The sequence below is a fragment of the Leptinotarsa decemlineata genome, unplaced genomic scaffold (assembly GCF_025532065.1).
Source record: "Leptinotarsa decemlineata unplaced genomic scaffold, Ldec_3_MD MMD2_tig00000035_RagTag_RagTag, whole genome shotgun sequence".
Lineage (NCBI taxonomy): Eukaryota > Metazoa > Arthropoda > Insecta > Coleoptera > Chrysomelidae > Leptinotarsa > Leptinotarsa decemlineata.
In genome coordinates this window covers 24,636,429-24,660,286 of record NW_027412540.1, presented here as the reverse complement: position 1 = coordinate 24,660,286, position 23,858 = coordinate 24,636,429, and the positions used below count along the sequence as shown (strand labels likewise).

Here is a 23,858-nt window from a genome sequence, read left to right as displayed (position 1 = left end):
CCCTGCGACCATTCAGCTGTCGGCACGATTCCTCATACCTTAGTTTGGGTAGGCTGGTCCACGGTGACATGTTTAGCAAATACTTTTGGGGAGTTTTAGTTCCCCTCACCCTAATTATTTCTGCCACTGACCTCCTGGTCAGTGGCAGTCCGTAAGATCACATCCGAGAATACCTACCACAGAGAAGCGACAAAGACGGCCATTTTGTGTCCCTTTTTCGTAGACGCATGCGTCGACTTGGTTGTCTCCACGTCATTCTCGGGCTTAGTTGTCTCCATTAGTCTGTGAGCACTGAGCAAACATAATGAGATAGGTGGTTAGTTACAAAAGGTACCTACCTAACTCGGTATACATTAATATTCTGCTATTTAAGCAAGAGTTTTCAGGAGATTATTAGTTTTGAAGAATCCATCGTGAGAGAAACAGTAGAAAGTTCAGCAATATTTAAGGTACTTGAAATTAAAACAATGCTCGAACAGGACAAGCGATGTGTGATATCTATAGATGAGATGGCTTTAAAATCCAATCTTTTTTTGATACAGGATGTGATGAAATTATTGGTTTCGAAGATATTGGAGAGGCAAATAAGAGGAATTCCATCTGTAGAAATGTTCTCGTTATAATGCCTCATATTATTATGTTATTATGCCTCTTGTCGGAGGCTCTAGTTGAGTTGCTGGAAAACTTGCCTTTGAATATTTTGAGAAAATATCAGTATTTTCAATATGATGGAAGTTCGCCACATAACAGAACTATTTGCAGAGATTTCCTCAATACGACTAGGCCAGGACGATGGATAGGAAACAATGGCCCTATTAAATGGCAACACGTTTACCTGACCTGACCCTTCTGAACTTTACATTGTGGAGCTTCAATAAAGACAAGGTATTCGGCTCGAACTTCACTCAACAGCTGAGGAGAAAATAGAAAGATATTTTTATTGCCGTCAATGAAAAAAAACTGAGAGTAAGCTAAATAAACCTGAGACAAAACAAAAAATAAACATAAAAATAGTGTATATAGAAAGTTGCAATACATTTTCATTCTTATATGCACGAAAACAAATATATACAATTTTCTTTACAGTTTGTTCCTATACGTCTTTTCGAATATAACCATCGAATAATCTTATCGGTAACCCAAAAATTAATTTTTAATAGATAAACAAAGTTGAAAGGAAAAGTATGTTCATTTACTTATCAATCACACTAAGGATGGGTTTTAACTGTAGATAAATGAATTAAAATTGCGTGAGTGTATATTTACCTGGGTTTCTCAAGTAAGTCTGTAGAATTCCATGACTCTTCATAAAAAATAATTATCAATATTATGATGGAACTGGCCGGTACTTGATGAAAATCCATAATTAACGTATTCAAAAAACACTTTATTGTGAGACAGTTTTACCAAAACCGCAATATGTGTTTCGACATGCAATGGCTTCTTCAGGCGTATCATGCCATTCATGATAAGAAAACAAATGTCACACTTATAACTTAACTAGAGACGCGCGTTTCGCTACACAGTAACTTCCTCAGTCGAACTGAAGAATGGATAGTGACACTAATTCACATCAAGTATATTAATAATATACATTTTATCAAGTTATTTTGAACCAATCGGGTTTAATACGTTTAGGAAGATTTGATTTCATACTCATCCCTTTCGAATATGTCATGTACATGAGTCAACCGATGCCCCTTTAAAAGAAATACATTTTGTAAATATCCAAATTGGTCTTACTATTCAAACTACTCCTAAGTGCTTCAACTATTTTGGTAAATTTCTCCCTAATTGATCAATAAATAAGTTGGGATGAGAACTACAAGTCAATTTAGATATCAAATAAATTGAGGAACATTCTATTCAAATTTAGTAAACTTAAAGAACTCCTACTTCTAAAATATCTCAAAACTTTATACTACTCGCCTGTAGAAAGTCATATCCGCTATGGACTAGTAGTTTGGGAAAGATCATTAAATAGTCATATTTCTCAAAGTGAAATTATGCAAAGGCGTTTTCTTAAATTAATATTCTCTAAAAAAGGTAGGTATCCCTCTGATAGATTATACATCGAAACTCGTCTGTTAGACATACGACAGTTGTATTTTGTATGCTCTAAATATCATACAAATAGACATACGGCATCGCTTCCTTCGCATCAGTACCACCATGGACGTAGAAAAATAATTTTTTTTCTACGTCCATGAGTACCACACCTGCCGAAGAGATCAGTATACTATACTCCTAATGGTCAGGGTCGTTATTCAAAGATAATTTACTTACTTTGCGCCTAAACTCTACAACCGAATTCCTGAAAATATAAAATCTATCTCAAATATCAATCGCTTCAAAAAAGAGTTGAAAGAGCATATTCTTCAAAGTCAGAGACTTTGCTGTCGTCAGCAAAGCAATATATTGGATTCTTCGTGTGTTCCAATAAATCGTTGATATACAATAAAAAGAGGGTTGAAGACAATATGGATAACTGGGGAACACCAGTGTTGATGGTGAAAGTATTATAGCTTGGACGAATTTTATGACAATAACTTCCACTTCCACACTTACCCTAAAATACATCGTACCCCAAGTTAGCGCCGATGAAGAATTATTCGTCGAAACTGAGGCCTATTTTGAAGCTAAAGATAACCATACTATAAAAATGACATAAAAAAATTGTATATTGAATAATAAAATTAAATTTTATCAACTTTTTTCTATATCTATGTTAAATTACCACCTCAAAAACTGAGTCATCAATTCCTTTCCTAGCATATAGCGATTACGTTTAGAGTTCCCCGTAAAAAAGCGAGAGTATTAGCAAGAAAATGATGATATGGATCGTGAAGTAACGTTGAAATTCGAAGTTCACCTACTCATCTTGTGTATTCCAGTAAACCACAGTGATAAGATTAGAATTTATAGAAGGGATACGGGTTGAGTTTTATTTCATTCAGTTTATTACATATGATGCCTGCAACGGTATGTATCTTGAATATTCCACAAGTTTAACTTGTGTAACAAATGCCTTACACGCGGTGTTTAGTAAGCTACTATTATTAGTCATGTTCGTTCACAGTATTCATTAAAATTTGTTTTTAGCGCTCTTCATCATCTATCGACTCGTATGAAATGGTACAAAATGGCGAAAATAAAGCAGACGAAAAAATACCCTGGCCGTTGTGGCAGAAAGTAACTTTGATTAGTGGAATTGCCTTGTAAGTAGATCACAAGTAGGTACAGTGTGATTATTTCAAAACTAAGGTGGACAACGTGCAATAAGTATTTTTGTTCGACTTTACAATAGTAAGATTTCATAAGGTGAATTTTCATTTTTCTCAAAAATATGTACTTATTTATCAATTTCTATTTTGTACTCTTCGAAGTAGACCCCTCAGATATAATACACTTTTGCCAGTAGTTCTGATGTGCACTTTTTGGTAACTCCTTGAGCTCGCTCAGTGATTCGGTTTTTATCTCCTCAATCGTCACAAAACACAATCCCTTCATGGGTTTCTTGTCACACGGTCGTACGGTCAATGAGGATCATTATCTTGAAGTTATGCTTGGCTTGCAAGAAGCAATACGAAGAAAATAATTAATGGCTTTCGCATCACGATAATACACGATAACAACCCCGTTATCAGGCCTCAACCACCGTATTCACTAGATTTAGCCCCCTGTGACTTTTTCCTGTTCCCAAGATTGAGAAGACCCATAAGGACGGTGTTTTGCAACGACTGAGATGATTAGATGATAAAAACCGGATCGCCAAATCGCTCAAGGACATATCAGAACTGCTTCGGAGGGGGCCGTACAAATATCTCGAACAGAGAAGTCATCCTGACGAAGTCAAATTAATTTCATCTTTTCATACAGTGCTTTTCTTTAATGTCCCCCTTTTATTTTTTGAACGAGTCAACTCAAAAAATTGAAATTTGAGATAATGAAATTAATGCATGAATACTTTATTTTGAAGTGAAATTGACAGATGAAACTTTCAAGATGGCGACTGGGCGCCATCTGGGAATTTTTTTTATTGGAAATGGGGGTCTTGTGACACATCATTTTGAAGCTCCTGACGAATACTTCACAACCCTAGAATATGAGATCAATATCTTCACTTACTACAAAATGGCGGAACTTTCAATAATTGCCTGAAAACATTGACATTGAACTACATAATATGAGGCAATAAGCTTGAAGTCAGTTCAGAAGATGCTCGAAATGGTTGCCTTTAACTTCTTGACAGATGATCACCCTATCCGATATTTCACGCCGAACATTTTCGAACACAGTAACGTCAATATCTCTACAAATATTTATTATTCTCTGCCGTATACCCAATATTGAGCAGGTTCAGTTTCGTACACCTTTTGCTTCAAATAGCCCCATAAAATAAGTCCAAAGTGTCAAATCTGGCGAGCAGGCTGGCCATTCTGTAGGACCTCGACGGCCAATCCAACGACCGTGAAAAGTAGTATCCAAATAGTTTCTTACTTGTTTGAAGTAATATGGTGGTGCTCCATCTTGTTGGAATACAATATCCATATCGAATTCATTAGGATTCGCTTCAATGATTTCAGTGATGAGAGGGTCAACAGTAGTTTCCAGCAAATTCAAGTATAGTTCCCCTGTTAAATTTTGATAGATAAATAGAGGTCCTACAATATGCTTTCCCAATATTCCTGCCCAAACGTTGATTTTTTCTGGATATTGGGTATATGTTTCTCGGAAAACGTGAGGTTTTGTGTCACTCCAATAACTGCAATTTTGTCTGTGAACATTACCGTTTTAAAAAAATGTACATTCGTCACTTGAACAAATATTGTGGAGATAGGAAGGATGCCTTGCAATGGTTTCCGTCATGATTTCGCAGAATTCTATTCTTCAATCAGGGTCATCTTCAGTTAATTGGTGTACCATTTTAATTTTCTATGGATGATTCCTATTCCTTTTCAAAAGTCTTCACGCAGTAGAAGGAGACACCTCACAAACATTCGCGACGGAATAAGTCGACTGTTCAGGATTCACTACCATCTCTCCAATGATTTGCACTTGCTGTTCTTCCGGAATGGACGGATGACCTGGGGGCTTTTTGTTATGTACACTACCGGTAGTTGTGAATTTGGATACAAGTTTCCTCAAATATTTTCTAAAGACAGGACGATTCTGAAAACGTTCATCGAAAATCCTTTCGGTCTCGTAAAAGTTACGCGTCGCACCGTAAATAAAAATCGCTTCAATTTTTTTCTTCTAATGGACGAGAATTGACCATTTTAAAGATTGTTGACGTGGTACCTTTCTACTAGTAAAACCGAAAACTAAATGAGAATATTTTAACTGAACAATGATGTTCATTGTTGTACTAACATTTTTTGTCGTGAATATTTCTAGAAATATCGATATTAATGTGTTTGTCTTCAGGAAGTTATTAAATTTTCCGCCATTTTGTAGTAGGTGAAGATATTGACTTCATATTTTAAGGTTGTGAAGTATTCGTCAGGAGCTTCAAAATGACGTATCACAAGACCCCCCTCTCCATTTAGTTTTTTCCCAGATGGCGCCCAGTCGCCATCTTGAAAGTTTCATCTGTCAATTTCACTTCAAAATAGAGTATTCATGCGTTAATATCATTATCCCAAATTTCAATATTTTGAGTTGGCCCTGTCAAAAAATAACAGGAAGGGACATTGAAGAAATGCACTATATATAGGAAGTTACTTGCGAAGAATCTTCCGAATGGAAGACGTTTCATAGGTGCCTGATGGTTTAGTAGGGTTAGTTGTAGTTTTTCCATCGGGTATCTGCCACATGTACCTACAAAGTCGTAGGTTCACATGAGAGGCAAGGATAAGGCATTTTCACCTAAACTTGAGCATGTCATATGCACCTTTCCGGAAGATATGTATTCATCATTCTGACTCCCACTCATAAGAATGTGTTTGTGGAGTTGTTTCCGGACTTTTGAGGTGTATCCGGAGTTCGTCTGCAGGTGGCAAAGGCAAAGTGGTACATCCTACTGAATCAATTGCAGATAAAGCTTATGACTAGTTGGAATTAATTTCGTTTGTTCGGGATACTCAGACGATTCACTCCGTCTGAAATGATTCTCCCGGTACTGACGAGGAGCTAGTACTTCTACGGTCTATCGGTGGACGTTCCGAGCAAATGAAATTAATTCCTGCTTCTCATATATGAGGAAGTTACTTGCAAGGAATATTTCAAGGAAGACATTGTTCAGGTACCTGATGGTTCAACTTCAGCTTTCTGCGCGGCGTTAGATGATATAGCTGCCACACGTACCTACAGAATCGTAGGCAAGGGTTATTTTTCTATTAATATTTTGTCATTAGTATTTTTATCCTCAATTCAAAACTCATTTCTTGAATTATCTTTTCTATTTTTTCAGATTATCTTTATTGGTGCTTCTTTTTTTTTCGATATGGGTTGTATTTCCATTGGTCTTCATGAACTCTATATCTTTGCAGAGATTCTTCATGTTCTTTCCTGGTAAGAAATCATTTTAGTTATGTTCAAATTCGAGTTTATGTTTGAGGGAGGTTTTTTATTCATGAAAAATTGATTTTCAGTCATAAATAGAACATTTCTAAGTGAGAAATGCTGATGGCTTTTCTCCTTTCAAAGACGACACCTCAGCCGAATGTGTTAGGGCGCGCATCCACTTGTAACAAATAATCCGTAACGTAACTGCCGATATTTTACGTTATGGTTATTATATTGTTGATTGTTATCCGTAACCACTGGGACTGACGTAACCGTTACACAAGTGGGACCATCATTTGTCGGTTTTCAACCGACGCAACAAAAATTTGTTGAATAGTTCTGTGGTTTTAACCACTTCGGCCGAATGTGTTACGGTGCGTATCCACTTGTAACAAATAACCCGTAACGTAACTGCCGATATTTTACGTTACAGTTATTATATTGTTGATTGTTATCCGTAACCACTGGGACTGACGTAACCGTTACACAAGTGGGACCATCATTTGTCAGTTTTTAACCGGCGCAACAAAAGACTGTTATATAATTATGTGCTTTTAACACACCTCAGCCTAATGTGTTACGGCGCGTATTCATTTGTAACGTAACGGCAGATGTTTTACGTTACGGTTATTAGAAACAAAGTACTGTTGATTGTTATCCGTAACCACTGCGACTATCTGAACTGAAGTATCTATTTGCAAAATTGTAGAGAATGTCTTATTGAACTATTATAATTTTCTGTTTCAGTTCAAAATCCAAAGCAGCCAGAATTTGACAACCCACTAAAATACGATATCAAAGGAGTTATGAATTTTTACATCACTGTCAAAGATACAGAGAAAAGTGAAAATATTTCGACGTTGGTTAGTATTGGTGCTTGGGTAATTCTACCTGAGAGTGATATCAATGAAACTATTATCCAAGCACACAATATTTCCTCGGCAAAAGAACTCTTACAAAAGACAACTTACCCGGTTCTCCTTTATATGCATGGAGTTGCCTGCAATCGAATATTGCCTACTAGTACTTATGAAGTAGCTAGGAAATATTTCTTCATCATTTCACTTGATCATCGTGGTAAGATACAAATTAAGCACTAGGTTAAAATAGAAGGATGATATCTTCCCTCCTACCAAAACGCCATCTATGGGATTATCGGAACACTCTATGCCCTAAGATACAAGAGACTTCCCATAAATGGCGACTTTGTTAGGAGATATTTCATTGCCTTTAATTCCACAGTTTTGTCATTTGAGAACGGTTGAGTCCAGCAATGCACTGGCGGGTCGAAATAGAGCTGTCTGGTATTGAATCACAAGTGACTGTGGAACATGGTATCTATTGTTAGGCAAAACGTGCTTCGATAAATTCAGTTTTCAGTTCTGATAGGCCAAAATTCATTGAAATCACTACCTCTTTCTAGGTTATGGAGATTCCGGGGCTGACGTTGTACAATCCGAGCTTGGAATAGTCAACGACACTGCTCAGATTTACAAATGGATACTTGACAACACAAAAAATGAAGTGTACATCTGGGGACATTCATTAGGAACAGCTCTGAGTACCCATACCGTCAAAAAATTGAAGGAAGAGTACAACCAAGTTCCAATGGGGCTCATTTTAGAGTCTCCGTTCACTACTATGAGGGAGGAAGTAGAAAACAATAGTCTGGGAACCGTAAGTTTCGAGGTTAAATGAGTTAATCGAAGACTCAAGTATTATTTCTAGATATTCAAATGGTTGGCCTACTTCGAAAGCACGGTACAAAGACCTTTAGAGAAAAACGGGTTTCTCTTCAGGACCACAACCAATATTCTGTCTGTTGATTGTCCCATCATGATCATGCACGCCATGGATGACAACGTTATACCAATCGCCCTTGGAAGGAAGGTGAGTTTGAAGTGTAGCGGCGTTCTTTCATTCCTAATACTTTAAATTCTTCCTTACAGCTTTCAGAAGTAGCACGGAATGAAAGGACAATACCCCAGCAAGGAAATGTGACTTACCACGAATTTATCAGACTTGGTTATGCTCATACTGGCATTACTCGAGATCCCAACATACCTAAATATCTAGTGTAAGTTTTAACAATTAATATGAAGATGATATACAAAGGCGTAGAAAGGACACACATGATTTTGAAAACTAAATCACTGAATTTTCAGTGTCCCAGAATTTAATTTAATTTCGACTTTGAATCGGAACTCGATATTCATAAATTTAGATTTCAAAGTCGGAGTTGGTAAATTTTATTTTCAAGTAAATGTTTGGCCCTGCCTAAAAGCAGTTTTTTCAAACACGTAAATGGGAATAAAAGGTAAAACTGGAACTTCTAGCGTAGAATAAATCCAGATTAAGCACTGTTCTCAACCTTAATGGTGCTTCATTTCAGTCATTTACGATCCGTTCAAGGTCATTCAATCACGTGCTAGATATCACGAACCGTCTATTAGATGACTATATTACCGTATTTTTTTTAAGATTTGATCCTAGAAAGGGCATAGTACTTTTACTATGGTTTTATGAAGAAAGCATACTTATCGTTAGAAATTTCGAAAGATCAATGTGTCCTTTTTGGAATGTGGCAACCATGGAGGTGGCAAGTTCCATAATGATTGCTTCAACCGATAGAAACGTGATTCAATTTTGAACAAATAGTTGCATCCCTCGGTGGATTAGAAACTCTTATTATATTATGACATAAAAGCAAACTCTCTACAATTCTTCACTGGAATAAGGACAAACCATGTACACAGAAGGGTAAACAAACAGGAATACCACTCCTAAGCGCGGGAAAATTGGAGTATTTTACTTGATTGATTGAAGCAGAAAAACGACACAGAACATTAGATTTTGTAAATTTTTGAAATTTTGACCATAGGAAAAATATTATTTTATGTTCTGTGTCACAGACACAGAAAGCGAATACCCGATATTTCCACATGAACGATTTGATCCTAGTAACTCGACCTGAATCGGCAACGCTATGTTTCAGATCAGAGGCACCTCCTCCTGATGTTCGTTTTGATTGTTTACTCTTTTTATGCCATGGATAATGTCAAAGTGGTCAAACTCAATATTTCACGGACGTACAGGGGTGTAAAACAGAGCATGTCAGATAAAGAGTTACACATGAAATAAGTTCAGATATTTGAATTGGAGGGGTTATATCTACAAGATGGAGTAGTAGAAAGCCAAATACTTTCTTTCCCAAAAAAACAACTTCAGATATCTTCTGATAACTCGTCAGATATGAGATCGAGATGGTAAAACAAGGCGGTCTCGAAGTGAAAAAGAATACGTATTCGAAAAAAGTGAAAGTAATATAGGAATTAGAAAGGGAGCCAACTGCCACCTTTTGTCCCCTCTCTTCAATTTACGCCTATGTTTACCTTTGTACTATATATCAAAGTCATTTTTTCTCATTTATTTTCAGATCTTTCATAGAACAGTGCAGGGATCAAAATAAAATGCGCAGGTAACCAATAACGGAGGAGACCAAAAATGTGGAATGTAGTCAATAATTGAAAGACGCAGTTTCAAAATGCCTTCGGAAAATTTGAAATCGCAAATGTGATTCTTAGCATAAAATACATATTTATTGATTTTTTATTTATTTCAATTTAAGGGAAAGAGGGTGTTGAGGATTCATCAATAAGACTACGATGTCAAAAGATCTCAAATATTCTCAAATGTGACTTACTTGATTTTTAGAATTAGGAACATTTAATTTATTATTCCTTTCCTTATTTTATCTTTCAATAAACGATTCCGTTAGTGATTATTCAATGAACGATTTCCTACATTTCAATATCTCTTAAATTATCAAAATTACCGTAATTTCTACAATCTTATCAATCAATTGTTTCGGCACTCCTGGTCAGATGATAAACTCTGGTTTGAACATCAAAGCAATTTTGCAGCAAGGCGAAAATTCATCTGAAAAAGTTTCTACAAGTAGGTTTATTAATATCCCAGAAATGGACAATAACCTATCGTAAGAATAATGATTAGCGGAGAGGGGATGCTACTACTTAAAGTTCAAGCGTGTAGTAAAAAAAATGCAGAGTTATAAACGTAATGGAATACATGCAATTCTCATGTGCTATAAATCTGATTCTGTGAAGACAGAAGCTACCAGAGTGGAAAATAGCCTTTCGAACAACACCTACGCTGGAGTTTTTCTTCAAATTTTCAATGTTGAGTTAGTTGAAGAAAACAAAAGTATGAGCGGCTGTTGTTCGATACTGGACACAGTCCGTCGCATATTTCTAACATGTATCGCTCTTGATGAAATCGAATGTGCTAAATCACTTGAAAGTATCTATGAAAGACAAAAAAATCTCCAACTTTTCATCTACAACTTTTCTTCAATGGTCCAGGCTATATCAAGGTTGCACGTGTTGTTCGCGTCTCCAATCAAGCGGATGGGTACGCCAAGGGGGCGGAGCACCATACATGAGAGCTCATGCAAATCAACTATATTTTGATATCAACTTTTATCTCCGGTTTAACATGGAAATGACTGACCAATGACAGTGACACTAGTGACTATTCAATTAATCAAACCCAAACCAAAGTTACTCTTCTGAGGCCGAAATACGAAGATTAGATGGATTATGAACTATATAGTTCATAGAGATAATAATATAGACTGGGCAAGACGTCATTTTGACAGATATTCCACCTGCGGATCACACTACGTCTTGGCCAATGCGTATCATGTGACAAATCAAATCCCAAAATTTTCACAATGGAAATATGCAACAAGTAAAACATCGTTATGTTGTATCTAAAGTTAAATGTGTGATTGACGTGAATCTCTTCATCTTTTTTTAGTTGTTGGAGTCAATGTTCTCTCTCCAACAGCCAGTCAATATCTGTGTCCATATTATGATGTCACTATTCATATCTATCTCTTTAACCGATAAGATAACCTTTAACCTTCATCTACTCTTTTTATGGATTTGTTATGGAGTAAATTTTCAATGCGAAACTCAAAACAAATGGTTTTGAAAACATGAGTTGCTTCAATATTATGCTGTGATGCATACAAAACGAATATGTTTTGTATTCTTTGTAAGAGGAGAAAAAACAAATATTCAAGAACAAATTATACTTATTTGTTAGATTCTGATGACATGGAAGATGTTGGATTTGATGAACTGGAAGAAAAGTGTTGTTCAAGAAGATGTAAAATTTTGCTAATCGCAGGGTACTTAGACTATCCAAGAAATAGCGATACAATTCTATCAATATTTTTTCAGATTTGGTATACTAATAATATTAGTATTTGTTCTTGTTTTTGTGGTTATACCTCTAATATTCATGAACTCCACTTTTGTTCAACAATTCCTTATTTTTACCCACTGTAAGTTAAACTTGAATATATTCGATTCTAAGGAAAGCTAGAATTAATATAATTTTTACAATCCGATTTACCATTTGATTGAAGAATGTAAACTTTCACGAATGGAGAACAACTAATCTCTTTTGATTATGTCTGCCACACAGTCTGCCAAGAAAGGTCAGGCATAAAAACCTGCAGACTACGGCCAAATCTTTGACACAGATTTACCATTTCTTGAATATAAGGATATGTTAGGACTGGTATTCTGATGTCTTGATGGGCTTGAAAGTAGAATTGTAAATATATGTGTCTTTCTTCACTGTATTCGCTGAAGGAAGATAGAAATAGTTTCAATTCACTTTTCAAAGAAATCAACGAGTCATGATAATTCTTTAGATTCTTCAAATCTTCGTTCATATTAGTTACACTGAAATCAATAAATTTTGGGATACACATTAATTACCAAAAATAACTTTTTATCAGTTAATTCTTTGTTTCAGTTGGACTTCCGCAATCTGAAAAATACTTTGAGGATTATAAATTTCCGGCATTCAGAAATGAATATGTTTCAATAAATTGGGAAGGAGGTGCGAATAGATTTCTAGGAGTATGGCATATCCTTCCTGTAGACTTGGCTCAAAAGGCACTACATGATCCCAAATTCAATTACGAAAAGTCTTTGTTCAATAGTAGTTTTGGTGTTCTTATTTATTTTCATGGAACCGGAGAAGCAAGAAGTTATAGTGCTAGAAAATACCAATTACTCAGTTATTATTTTCATATTATAGCATTCGACTACAGAGGTAATACAGTTAACCTTTCACTAGTTAAGACGATGTGTCAGACGAGTTTAAGTTATTTGTTAATTTTTTATTGCAAAAGTTTTTCACCATTCGGTTACATTTTGGGCTTCCATGATTATTTCTATACCTATTAGTACATAATACATTGACAAGCTCTTCCAATATGATGAAATGTACAAAAAATCAAAATTAGTATTATTTCAAGACTTGAACTTTCAGTTACAAAAATATTACAATATTCAGAATACAATAAATCAAGTTTCCCCTATTATTTCCTAGTCTCAATGCGGCCTTTCACTCTCAGTCAAATCACCACCTTTCTTCCATTTTCTTTTTGTATTTCCTACTTTCAAATTCTACGTTTTTATGATCAGGTATCTCAACAGCGGACTCGCAGTATTCTAATCATTATCTCTTATCTCCTGTTCTAACTAAATATTAAAGCTGTATCCTCTCTTGTTCTTTCTAGCAATAACTTTCAACTCAAATGAATTGCAAGTCAGTATTTAAGGTAAAAAATATCAGTCTGCTTGAAGAAATGTTTCTTTAAATAAATTATCTTCCAGACCAGATTTTGCTATTCTAATGACAACCCTACTAATCACAAGAGCTTACTACCCCGTCAAGGTTCCATAAAAAGATAAAATACAGTGCTAACCTGTGACTCCTGGAAAGTTGATAATCAATATGGAAATAATTCAATTTTCTTGATTTGTAGATTATGCAGATTCTTCCCCAGGAAGCCTTTCTGAAACTGCAGTTGTTAATGATTGTGTGCAATTATATTATTGGGTTAAAAATAGAACCCTGTCACCAATATATGTATGGGGTCATTCTTTGGGGTCAGCTTTGGCGACACGTACTGTCGCATCTTTGGAAAATTCTGGAATCCACACATATGGTTTAGTTTTGGAATCTGCATTTACAAATTTGAGGGATGAGTTATATGTTCATCCATTTGGGAAGGTGAATATATTGAATTTCTTCATTTCTGATCGAGTGCAATTAAGCCACTCAGTCGAATAGTGTTAGCTTTTAAGCTTATCGAACATTCAGAAATTTCAACTTGGTCAAAGCCATCTACTGAATATAAATGGATCCGCTATTACAGGATTGAACATAACCATGTTTTCGGAATACACTCGGATGGATTGAAAAATTCAACTCATTTTAATAAATTGATGGATGTTACCGTTACTACGTGATAGGAAATCATAATGAAGAAAAAAGAAGTGAAACTTTCTGTTTTTTACCACTTTTATTTGTAACTAACGTTAGTTAGTTACAAGGTAGACATTTTCCCATAAACCAGGTGACACAGACTCATGGTACAACCCCCTTTGTGCCTTTATATCTCAAACTATATTTACGAAATTTGAAATATTGAATATTTTCACCGAGAAGCAATTCTTGGCATGACAGGAGATTTTTTCCAATTTTCAGTTTTTCCAGAAACGACATCAAAGTTTGATTTATTAATGATACACCCTGTATACTATTACATTTTTGTAATATAAGTGTAGTTGTAATATATTGTAGTTGTGACCAGCAATACATTATGTAAAATGGTTCATTCTTGATGTGATTGTTAAGTTTTTTAAAATTTTTTCAACTCTAACTAAAATGAAAGTCCTTTCAAAAAGAAGGATGGTATATCCATCCTTTTCAATTTTTTAAAGTATATTACCCCTAGCGACACCTATTGCTTACTTTAGCACTTGAATTTTATGTCAAATGCATTGATATTCATTTTCGAAGAATACTGATGTGGAATTTGCAATATTCAGCACAATTTCGATAACTCAATTCTTTTGAAATACCATTTTTTCGTATAGCATTCCATGACGAACAAACATTACAATGAAATTAAAAGAATCAATGAACAAACTTTTTGATTCAGATATTTGCATGGTTGCCATGGTTTAGTGCAACTATCTTGGAGCCATTGGAGAGAAATGGTTTCATTTTCAATACATCATCTAACATCTTGGAAGTAACTTGTCCAATAATGATACTGCACGCTCAAGATGATCCTGAAGTGCCTTGCGAATTTGGAAGACAGGTAGACTATCAAAAACAACACGTGATATTTGTTCAAGGATATTTTATTTCAGTTATATGAAATAGCTTCTAAAAGGTCTCCTAAAGCAAACAGTACTACAGTGTATCATGAATTTGATGCCGATTTGGACTATGATCATATTTACATTTATCAGGATCCATTTTTGAAGTATTATATTATGTAAGTATTTGAAAAATAGTCAAGTTCAAAATAGTATTTCTCTCTTAATCTTTAACCAAGCAAAAAAAAATGTAAGCTGTTTAAGTGACATTCACTTATTGCTCAAGAATGTCGTATACCATTATAGTTTTTTCAAAACGTCTATAGTTTACACTTACTCTTACAAAGATTCACTGTAGATTATTATCTACTGTAAATTATGCAAAGAAGTAACTTTCAGACTCAAACTGGAAGAAAAATCACTTTCGAAACTACTCCCATTGGAACTTGACTATAAAATTTAAAGCTAATAAGGCTGCTATTTTAGTTTCAATGACTGAATAAATTTGTGAAAAATTTTTAGGCAGTTTTCTTTTTGTCAATGCTATTTAGTTTAAATAGACACTCAGTAAAAGTGCTTTGTTTTTTTTTACCATTTTTTCAAAATCAGTGAAATTACTCGAGAAGAAAGTTGTTATCCCTTCTGATCTTTATTTTTCTTTTCAGGGATTTTATGGCTATTGCTGCTAATCAATCAACATTGTTATGATATTTATTCATATTTCAAAGCTCCTATCAAAGAAATAAAAGGCTGTGATGCATCGTCAATTGAACAAAGGTCAAGAACTTATTTTCTCATAAGCCGTACCTATTGACTCATTTGTATTATATGTTAACAAGTGTTATTCAAACAATAACGAAATATAACGTTCACAGTATTCTCAAGCTAGTAATATTATTTCAATTTCTCAAACTACCTATAATTTAGTAAGAGGAAACGTAAGTTTCCAAAAGTACTTACATACTACAAAAATCATGCATTTGAAAATGTCAGCAACATTTAATTCAAAACAATACGAAAACTTAAGAAATAATACAGGTATTAGTTCATCTCAAACTTCATCTTAGCAACTTTTGCGAGTTCAGAGAGGAAGAGGAGCCATTTAATTACAAAAAACAGATATTTGTCATCAGCATATTGAGCTTAGAATCATGTATTTCAAAAAGGTTATGTATCGCCCACGTTTATAAAAAATAACGAAATCAGCAAGATATATCTTATACTTTGGATTTCCATTGCCTAAAAAAAGTTTTGATGGATTAGAAATCTAAGAGATGACAGACACATGAAGATTGAGATCAGTAAGATCAACGTATTCTGAAAAAGAGTTAGCTGAAAAATGAAAACATCAAAATTACAAAAAAGACAAGGTAAGTGTGGAAAATAAGTTGAAGAATATATACAAATATATGTATAAAATTGTAAAAAAATATAGAAAAGGAATGAATTATATCAGTTAGAAGAATGTTAGAAACAAGTAAAACTACAAAAAATTAAGAGAAACAAAAATATTTCACACCAAGCATCACACAATCATCCTCGAGTGATAACTGGCTCATCTCATTCGTGAATATTTGTAAGTCAATTTCTCTCCTTTCGGATTGCAGGGTTTTTCAGTTCGTTGAACTTCATCCTGTTTTCCCGCTCAACTAAAGTATTTCACATATTGTGAAACTTCACACTGGTCTGACTGAATGCAATCTTCAGTGTGTACGCAGCTTCTTTGAATTTCATTTTGAACCAATGCCTTGTCCTACAGAGTATTTCAGCTTCGGATCACCCGATGTTATGGTTTTCCCGATTTGCTGGTTTCTCCTCACTGGAAGTTCTTTTCTTGTGCTTGCTAATACGGTCTTTTAACAGCCTATATTGGTTTCACCAATATAGAGCTTGCCCCACCCACATAGAATCCAGCAACGCAATTCTAAGCGGCTTGATTTTCGTGAGGCTGCTGTGGATGGTTCTAATGAGTATATATTACGTTGAAGGTGCTTTTTGATGTGGCCCCAAATCCCTTGTCTAGACTTTCCTTCGTGTTATGAAGACCTGAATGCACAATCAAATAGCTCCTTGAGTCCTCTCTGAGTAAATTTGTGGTAATGTATTTCGTGATTCTGGTATTGTCCAGTATGAGTCATTTTTACTACTTGTTATCGGATAGAAATTTCTGGCAAAAACAATCTGTACTAATAGTGGATAAGCCCTATTAGCCTTGAACAGACAACGTGTTACCTCAGGGCTAGGACTAGAGTGCCACCAAGGTTTAGCCAAAGCGTTGGTAGGTAATAACGTTATCCTGAGGTGGGTTAAAGGGTAGGACATGAATAAAGCTAATCGCATTGCCGACTCTAGCTAAGGAAGCGGCTGGACTAAGAATTTTAGGACACATCAGGCATGTCATCTGGCGATGACCAGGAAAAACATGCCTAACAGTAGGATTTCTGACTGGCCACTGTCAACTAAGGAAGCATATCCATATTATGGGGCTAGTGGACACACCTCTATGCAGGATGTGTGACCTGTCCATCCTCGGGAGGATGTACAATGGACTAAGTGCTGTGGGGCCTAAACTCACCCCCCCTACTACACAGATACATATATTACTTGTTATCAGTTCACTTTACCATCCCGTCTAGGAACGCAAGTTCATTTTGGACTCTTTCTCCAATGTTTCAGCAGGACGGCGTCCAATTGTGTCACTAAAGGTACCTACTGTTTTTTCAAGGCTTCTTCAATAGCCACAGTTCCAAACTATCCCATGTATTGCCGTAGTCATTGTCATGTATTCCATGGCTCTATGACCGGTGAAAATGGTTAACCCATTAGTAGTCCCTCATCTTCTTTAAAGAAAGAATTCTTTCTTCGGCTGTAAATAGCAGTTCTGGGTACAGCTTTCTAGTATTATATGATTCCTCCTATCCTATTCCAGTCGATCTGGTTCTGTAACTTTGATTTCCTCCATTAACATTTCAATGTAACCTTGAATTATCAATAAAGGATGAAGGTTTTTCTACACCGGCGGAATGAGTATTTCCGTAGAAATTTGTTTTTTTTCTTTGACAAAAATTTTCAGATTGAAAATTATAGGTACTTTTTTTATTTTTATATTTTCCCAAGTCCCAATCATATATTTTGTTTCAACTCTCTATAAGATTTATTCATTCTCAGATACCTATGTGAATTGAATCTGGTCAAAATGTAGATAGATCTATTTTTCTCTCCTAGTATGTAAGTGCAAAATTATTTCATTCGATAAAAAAATATTTATTCTATCTAAGAGGGGAGCAATAGTGTGCAACTCTCTTATTATAACTTTTGAGCCAACTACAAAACAGTGCTTATACGGTTGAAAAGAATACTTATCTAGTAAAAATATAAGCCACCGCTGCCAACCCTGAGCTCAAGCAAAATTCAATCTTGCTCGCCAAAAAAAACAATATTAGTTCATCTATTATTATCCACAATTTAAACAATTTCCAGGGTTCTGACAGCAAACGACATCGGATTTTTAAATTCCACATACCTACCTACCTATTTCGGGTATGAATTGAAGGTCAATGTTCTCTTATATTTGGTGAATAGTGAATTTCATAGTTTAGTCTTTGTTCCAAATTTTCCTGTAGGTACTTATCCGCCTCCACCGATTTATTCGAAAACCAATTTTCAAGGCAGTGATGAAAATGAAATATTAATAAAATCAATATCCTACTGAAACTCACTTTATTGTTTGACTGAACTCTTTGTTTGAAAACTTGTTATAATGAGGTCAGTTATATAACCTACAGGTAGTAAAGTATTTTTTACAAAGACAAGAAACCAATCCATACATGTGAAACTTTCTAATTTATCATTCAGTCGTATCGGTGTTGTAAGTTATAAGGTGATAATTGTTTACAATGAATTAGAATATTTAGTACCAAAGAAGTATCATCAATTCCTCGGAACGAAAAGGTGTTGCTTACTAACATAACCGAATACAAATAACAGAACAAATTAATTAGAACAAGTGGATGCACCTAAAGTTTGAAATAAGGAATATAACAAAAACGTGAAAAACAACCAAATCGATTTGGGGGTATGACCTCGTAAAAGTGGCGGGAAATTCAAATAAAGAAGCAGCCACACGAACTTGAACAGAGGAAACATTTAATTTATAGTTTATACAATTATGTTATTGTTAAACTGCTGATAACTCATACCATTTCACAACACATTATAATTACTCGAGGCTCAATTACAAGAGAAACTCTCACAATGCAGGTAGATTATTATATGTTTTAAATACTTTGAAAAAAACACTTTTTTTTTTCAGAAATTACCTACCACACATAAATCACGTGGTTGTTGTGCAAAATGTATCTTAGGAACGTTCATCTACATGTAAGTTTGGGAATATAGAAGCCTAATATTTTATCTTTGTCCTTATTGAATATTATGTGTTTCAGCTTAGTACTCCTGTTGCTGCTTTTCATCATAGTGTTTGTTATTGTCCCAATAGTTTTCAAGTATAGCATAGGAATTCAAAGAAACATAATATTCCCATCCTGTAAGGTACAACAGAAGTTCAGTGTGCCTTTTCTTTACTGTGCGATTTTCAGGGGTAATAACACCGATAAACTACTCGGATGTAGAAGCCTCAGGAATCAAAGGTGTGAAAAACTTTTACCTCACACTTGATGGAGGAGCCAATACAACATCAGACAGTAATGTAACGCTTGGTGTTTGGCAAATATTACCATATGAAATCCTGAGCGACCTCATCGACAATGAGGATTACAATTATGAAGGTGCTTTAACGAACGAAAACTATAATATCCTTTTGTATTTGCATGGAAACGGCGCAGATAGGGCAGCTGCTCTAGAATTGTATGACATATTGCGCAAGTATTTCCATATATTTGCTGTGGACTATAGGGGTAAGAGGTTAGCCCAAAAAAAAATTACAGATAGGTACAGTTTTGTGTTTAAGGATATGGGGATTCGTCCATGGCTGAAATGACAGAAAGTCACATTGTCACTGACATGGTAGAGTTTTATAAATGGCTCAGGAGTAAAACAAATTCAAAAATTTATGTGTGGGGGCATTCTTTAGGCACTGGTGTAGGCACACACTTGCTGGCCAGTTTGAAAAAAGATAACATTTATAGTAAAGGTTTGATTCTGGAAACTCCTTTCACTTCTATTACTGACGTCATGCTCACTCACCCCATCATAAAGGTATGAATAGGTACATAAACCTCTGTAGAAGAAATTTTTTTCAATGGTGGTCAATTTCAGGTTTTCTCGTTTTTGCCGTGGTTCAGAACAACTATGATAGAACCAATTATTTACAATGACTTGAACTTCGAGTCAAAGAAGCATATTTTAGACGTTGATTGTCCTGTTATGATCCTTCATGCTAAAGATGATACTGTCATTCCATACTCATTTGCAACGGAAGTATGTATGATTTTTGGTCTTTTAATTACTAGTTAGTAAGGAGTTGAAGAAAATTCATCTGCAAAACTGTAAAGATACAAATAATTTTGCTAAATCTTCAGACTAATGACTTTGTGGAATAAATGTGTTCTTTTTCAGTGAAATTAAGTACAAATAGGTGTGTTTTACATCATCGGGGATAAATACGATAGAACTGACCTACATTTAATAGAAATCTATTATAACGTATTCAAAAAACACACTTCAATGTGAAAATTCACAAAACCCTGATACGTGTTTCTCCTTACGATAGCATCCTCAGGCGTCACAATACTATTTGTACAATTTCTGTGTCATGCTTTTATAGTAATTTGAATCAATATGAATATTACTACCTACATTACATGATAAATTCATACCTGAACTATTCATCTATCAAGAAACAACACATGAGATTGGAGAATTATGAATAAGAATTTTTACTATCATTTTACCTACTTGTAAGATATGTCCTGATTACCAATTTCCTCATTGCAAACTGCATTCAATAAAGAAAAACAATTCAAATCTATTTGATCATTGAGCAATAATCCCGAATTTTCACATCTATTGATTTCTTAACATTCCAATCGGTTGAGTTTTGAACCTTTCTGTTCCAAATGCAATACGCCATAATCGTGATTGAACCCGTACCCCTCTGTCGAAGTATATTTCGCAAATGTTGAACTACTTCTATGCTCTTTTATTCTTTTAGAAAAAGTCCTTCCAGTTTGTCTGATATAAAATTTTGGACAAGTCAACTTGTATACTTTCGATCTATCCGACACTGAAGTTCATCTTTATTGTTTTTAATGAATTTACTTAAATTATTATTGGTTATGTAGGATACATCCAATTCTTTTCCTTTAAAAAACGAGCAATATTATTAGTAGGATCACCAAAGTTAGAGATACATAATGTTTAGTATTGTTCTTTGAAACTGGATAGACCTGATTCAGAGCTGGTTTCTGCAATTTTTTAGAAAGAATAGAGATAATAATATCCACCTCGTAACCGTTGTTAGCAGCAATGTTTCATAAAAATCAGTTCTCTTTGAAAATTGCTTTCTGGAAGTTGAATTTTCAATAGTCTTTGAATCATACTATTGAATGCTGCTACTTTATGTTGATATGAATGTAGAGCTGAATTGTGTATAATATAATCCTCGAATGATTCTAATTCTGAAAGAGAGCGGCTAAAAATTGTGTGTCAAAATTCAATATGAACGATAGCGTAACCCAATTATCTGATTTTAAAAACTATATGCTGGTCTCTGGTCATTATAATACTCGGTTGATGTAGCCAACTTATAGGTCAGATAAACTATGTTCAAGTTATACATCTTTCAATTTCATTTTCAGCTTTACAATACAGCGGTGAACAACAGAAATGAATCATATCAGGGTAATATAACTTATCACCTGTTTGAATCCTTGGGATATGACCACATGTTTCTCTATAGGGCACCTGAGTTGCCCACATATGTGAGGTGAGTTGTATTCAGGATAGAAAAGAATAAAATCAACAATTGAAAATTTTACAGAGATTTCATGGATGACTGCAACAGATACGAAAAAGAACATATATAAAAATACTCAACTACAAAAACAACTACATGTGATACCTATATTGTGGAACAAATTTTTTCACGTTGTTTATGTTATCTTTGTTAGATTGTTTTGTGAGAAAAATTATAATTTTTGGCATTAAAAAAGAGGTTTTTGTAATCGAAAGTTTCATTTCCTGCAACGGAATCTTTAGCAACGAGTTAAATGATGAAGTCTGAAATTTGAGCATCAGAATGTTGAAAACCAGAGCCCAAACACAACACATTCGGGTTCCAACACCAGATAACACTATTTTGAACGGCCATACGTCTCATCAGTGATAAGTGATAATGTTGTCTTGCAGTGAAGACAAAGAACGAACCTTTGATCTTCAAAGATTTTGTTCTGTGTCGATAACATAGGTGGCATCTTAGTAAGGGGAGATGTCATCGCCTTGTCCTTTAAGACATTGACCTGTCCCAAAAGCCTTACAACCAGGCATCTTTCCTACATCTAGCGCCACACCACAGTCAAGGGAGTCCCTACTCCTCCGAGTTCTACCCCTTCGTGCAGAGGGCGCATTACGCTAGTTAGTCACACGGGTGGCGAAGCAGCGGGGTAGAAGACCCATTTCCGTTTATTAACATATTATTTCGATCCTGTCATTTCATACTTAAGATAGCCATTAACATAATATTCTACCGTGTTTACATCTCTGTTAATTAGCTCATCCCAACAAATTAGTGAATCAAGGGCGTTCATGCTAGTTAAAATGGGGTTTCCTAAACTGAATTTCATAAATAAACTTCACTAAACAGTTCACTTTTTAGGTTAAGATTGCTTTTCACTTCCTCACTCACAACTAGTAGCATTATTGAGAGATTTTAATTGTTTCATAGAAATGGTTGGAGAATACACTGAAACGGTATTAGAAAACCATTTTCGTCACTTTCTCTAGGTATTTTTACTGCCTGAAACTGAAGAATTGCGGTTAGGTTAGGCAGAGAGGTTATGTTGCGGCACAGAAATGAAAGAAATTACTCATCTGTGCCACAGAACTCAAAATTATATCTTGTAAAAGTAGATTTGCCAGTTTTAAGTTGGAATTTCCGAATTTTGAATTGAGTTTAAAATCATAAAAATCGATAAATAACTAATATTGCATTTCTAAGTGTTATTTGAACCACCTACAAACATCAGTTTCAAAATAATAGCTGAAATAAGTGCTAATGAGGATGATGGTGTGGAACAAGTACAAAAATGTTCCACTATTTAAAACTGAAATAGGATTTTTTCAAATTCTATTCAACATTTCCTGAACTATACCAATTTTCGATCAACAAAAAATATAAGTTTTTTCGATATTATCAGTTTTCAGTTCTAAATTGTCACCCAAATAACAAAATTTTCAAAAACAATTTTGTTGCAGTCGAACATTTTTTCATGAAAACTAAGTGTTGAAACGGTATTTATTTGTTTCGTCTGTGGACAGACATTCCACAACAAACTCAACCTCACCTGAACTCACATACTGATATCTTTGATCGGCCTCTCGAGGCCAAGATTTGAACATTTCTCGAATCGGTCAGTCCTCATATACTGAATGAAACAGATTTACCTTCATGTCTGGAGTGTTCAAATTTGATAATCGTTTGTCGACAATGATTTTTGAATATTGCGTAGGAGGATCAAAACTATAAAACCCAGTTACTCCTGAAAACATAAATGAAAGAATACGGTAAAAAAGTTTGGGTTTTGGAACGTGCTTCGATAGAGATTTCGAATTTCCCGCTAAGTAGGATTCTAAGGTTGGTAGTGTGAGTCTTCGGGCTGGTCTGAGTTTATCATGGCGAATAATACGATCAGGCGATGTTTTGTCATGGAGTGTATTAGTCTTATTTTGTAAATGAAGTCATTGAAAATAAAAACAACGATCGCTTCTGGAAGTGTCCAGTATTAGTGTAGTGATATCCAAAATGTTTGAATAAGTGTGTGCGTGCAGTTTCATTCAAAACATCAAAATGAGGTAAGTAATCGGCTTTTATGTGTTCTTGCAGTTATAATATCTACCTCATTTATTTCATTTAAAAATATTGCATTTTCATTTATTTCAATCACGTCGTCTTGATTT

The 23,858-nt window shown here is 34.8% G+C and overlaps 3 protein-coding genes across 3 annotated transcripts in view; all 3 read left to right on the top strand.

Moving 5' to 3' along the window:
- Positions 1-2,886: 2,886 nt before the first annotated feature.
- Positions 2,887-15,607, top strand: LOC111507893 (uncharacterized). The gene is made up of 15 exons (XM_023163274.2): positions 2,887-3,045; positions 3,103-3,218; positions 6,413-6,513; positions 7,255-7,584; positions 7,931-8,184; positions 8,236-8,397; positions 8,457-8,584; positions 9,944-9,987; positions 11,533-11,722; positions 11,775-11,878; positions 12,358-12,660; positions 13,379-13,626; positions 14,561-14,722; positions 14,775-14,902; positions 15,389-15,607. The coding sequence occupies exons 1-15, from the start codon at positions 3,025-3,027 to the stop codon at positions 15,429-15,431; spliced, it is 2,334 nt and encodes a 777-aa protein (XP_023019042.2). The 5' UTR covers positions 2,887-3,024; the 3' UTR covers positions 15,432-15,607.
- Positions 15,608-18,289: 2,682 nt separating this feature from the next.
- Positions 18,290-21,907, top strand: LOC111507892 (lysophosphatidylserine lipase ABHD12). Its single transcript, XM_023163273.2, has 8 exons — positions 18,290-18,983; positions 19,036-19,103; positions 19,169-19,269; positions 19,322-19,639; positions 19,693-19,940; positions 20,001-20,162; positions 21,542-21,669; positions 21,724-21,907. Exons 1-8 carry the CDS (start codon positions 18,978-18,980, stop codon positions 21,767-21,769), a joined length of 1,077 nt encoding a protein of 358 aa, XP_023019041.1. The 5' UTR covers positions 18,290-18,977; the 3' UTR covers positions 21,770-21,907.
- Positions 21,908-23,545: 1,638 nt separating this feature from the next.
- Positions 23,546-23,858, top strand: part of ena (ENAH actin regulator enabled) — a 56,586-nt gene continuing 56,273 nt past the window's right edge. The window contains exon 1 of the mRNA XM_074172089.1: positions 23,546-23,753. Coding sequence (XP_074028190.1) covers positions 23,749-23,753 — 5 coding nt within the window. The 5' untranslated portion in view covers positions 23,546-23,748. The remainder of the gene's footprint in view (positions 23,754-23,858) is intronic.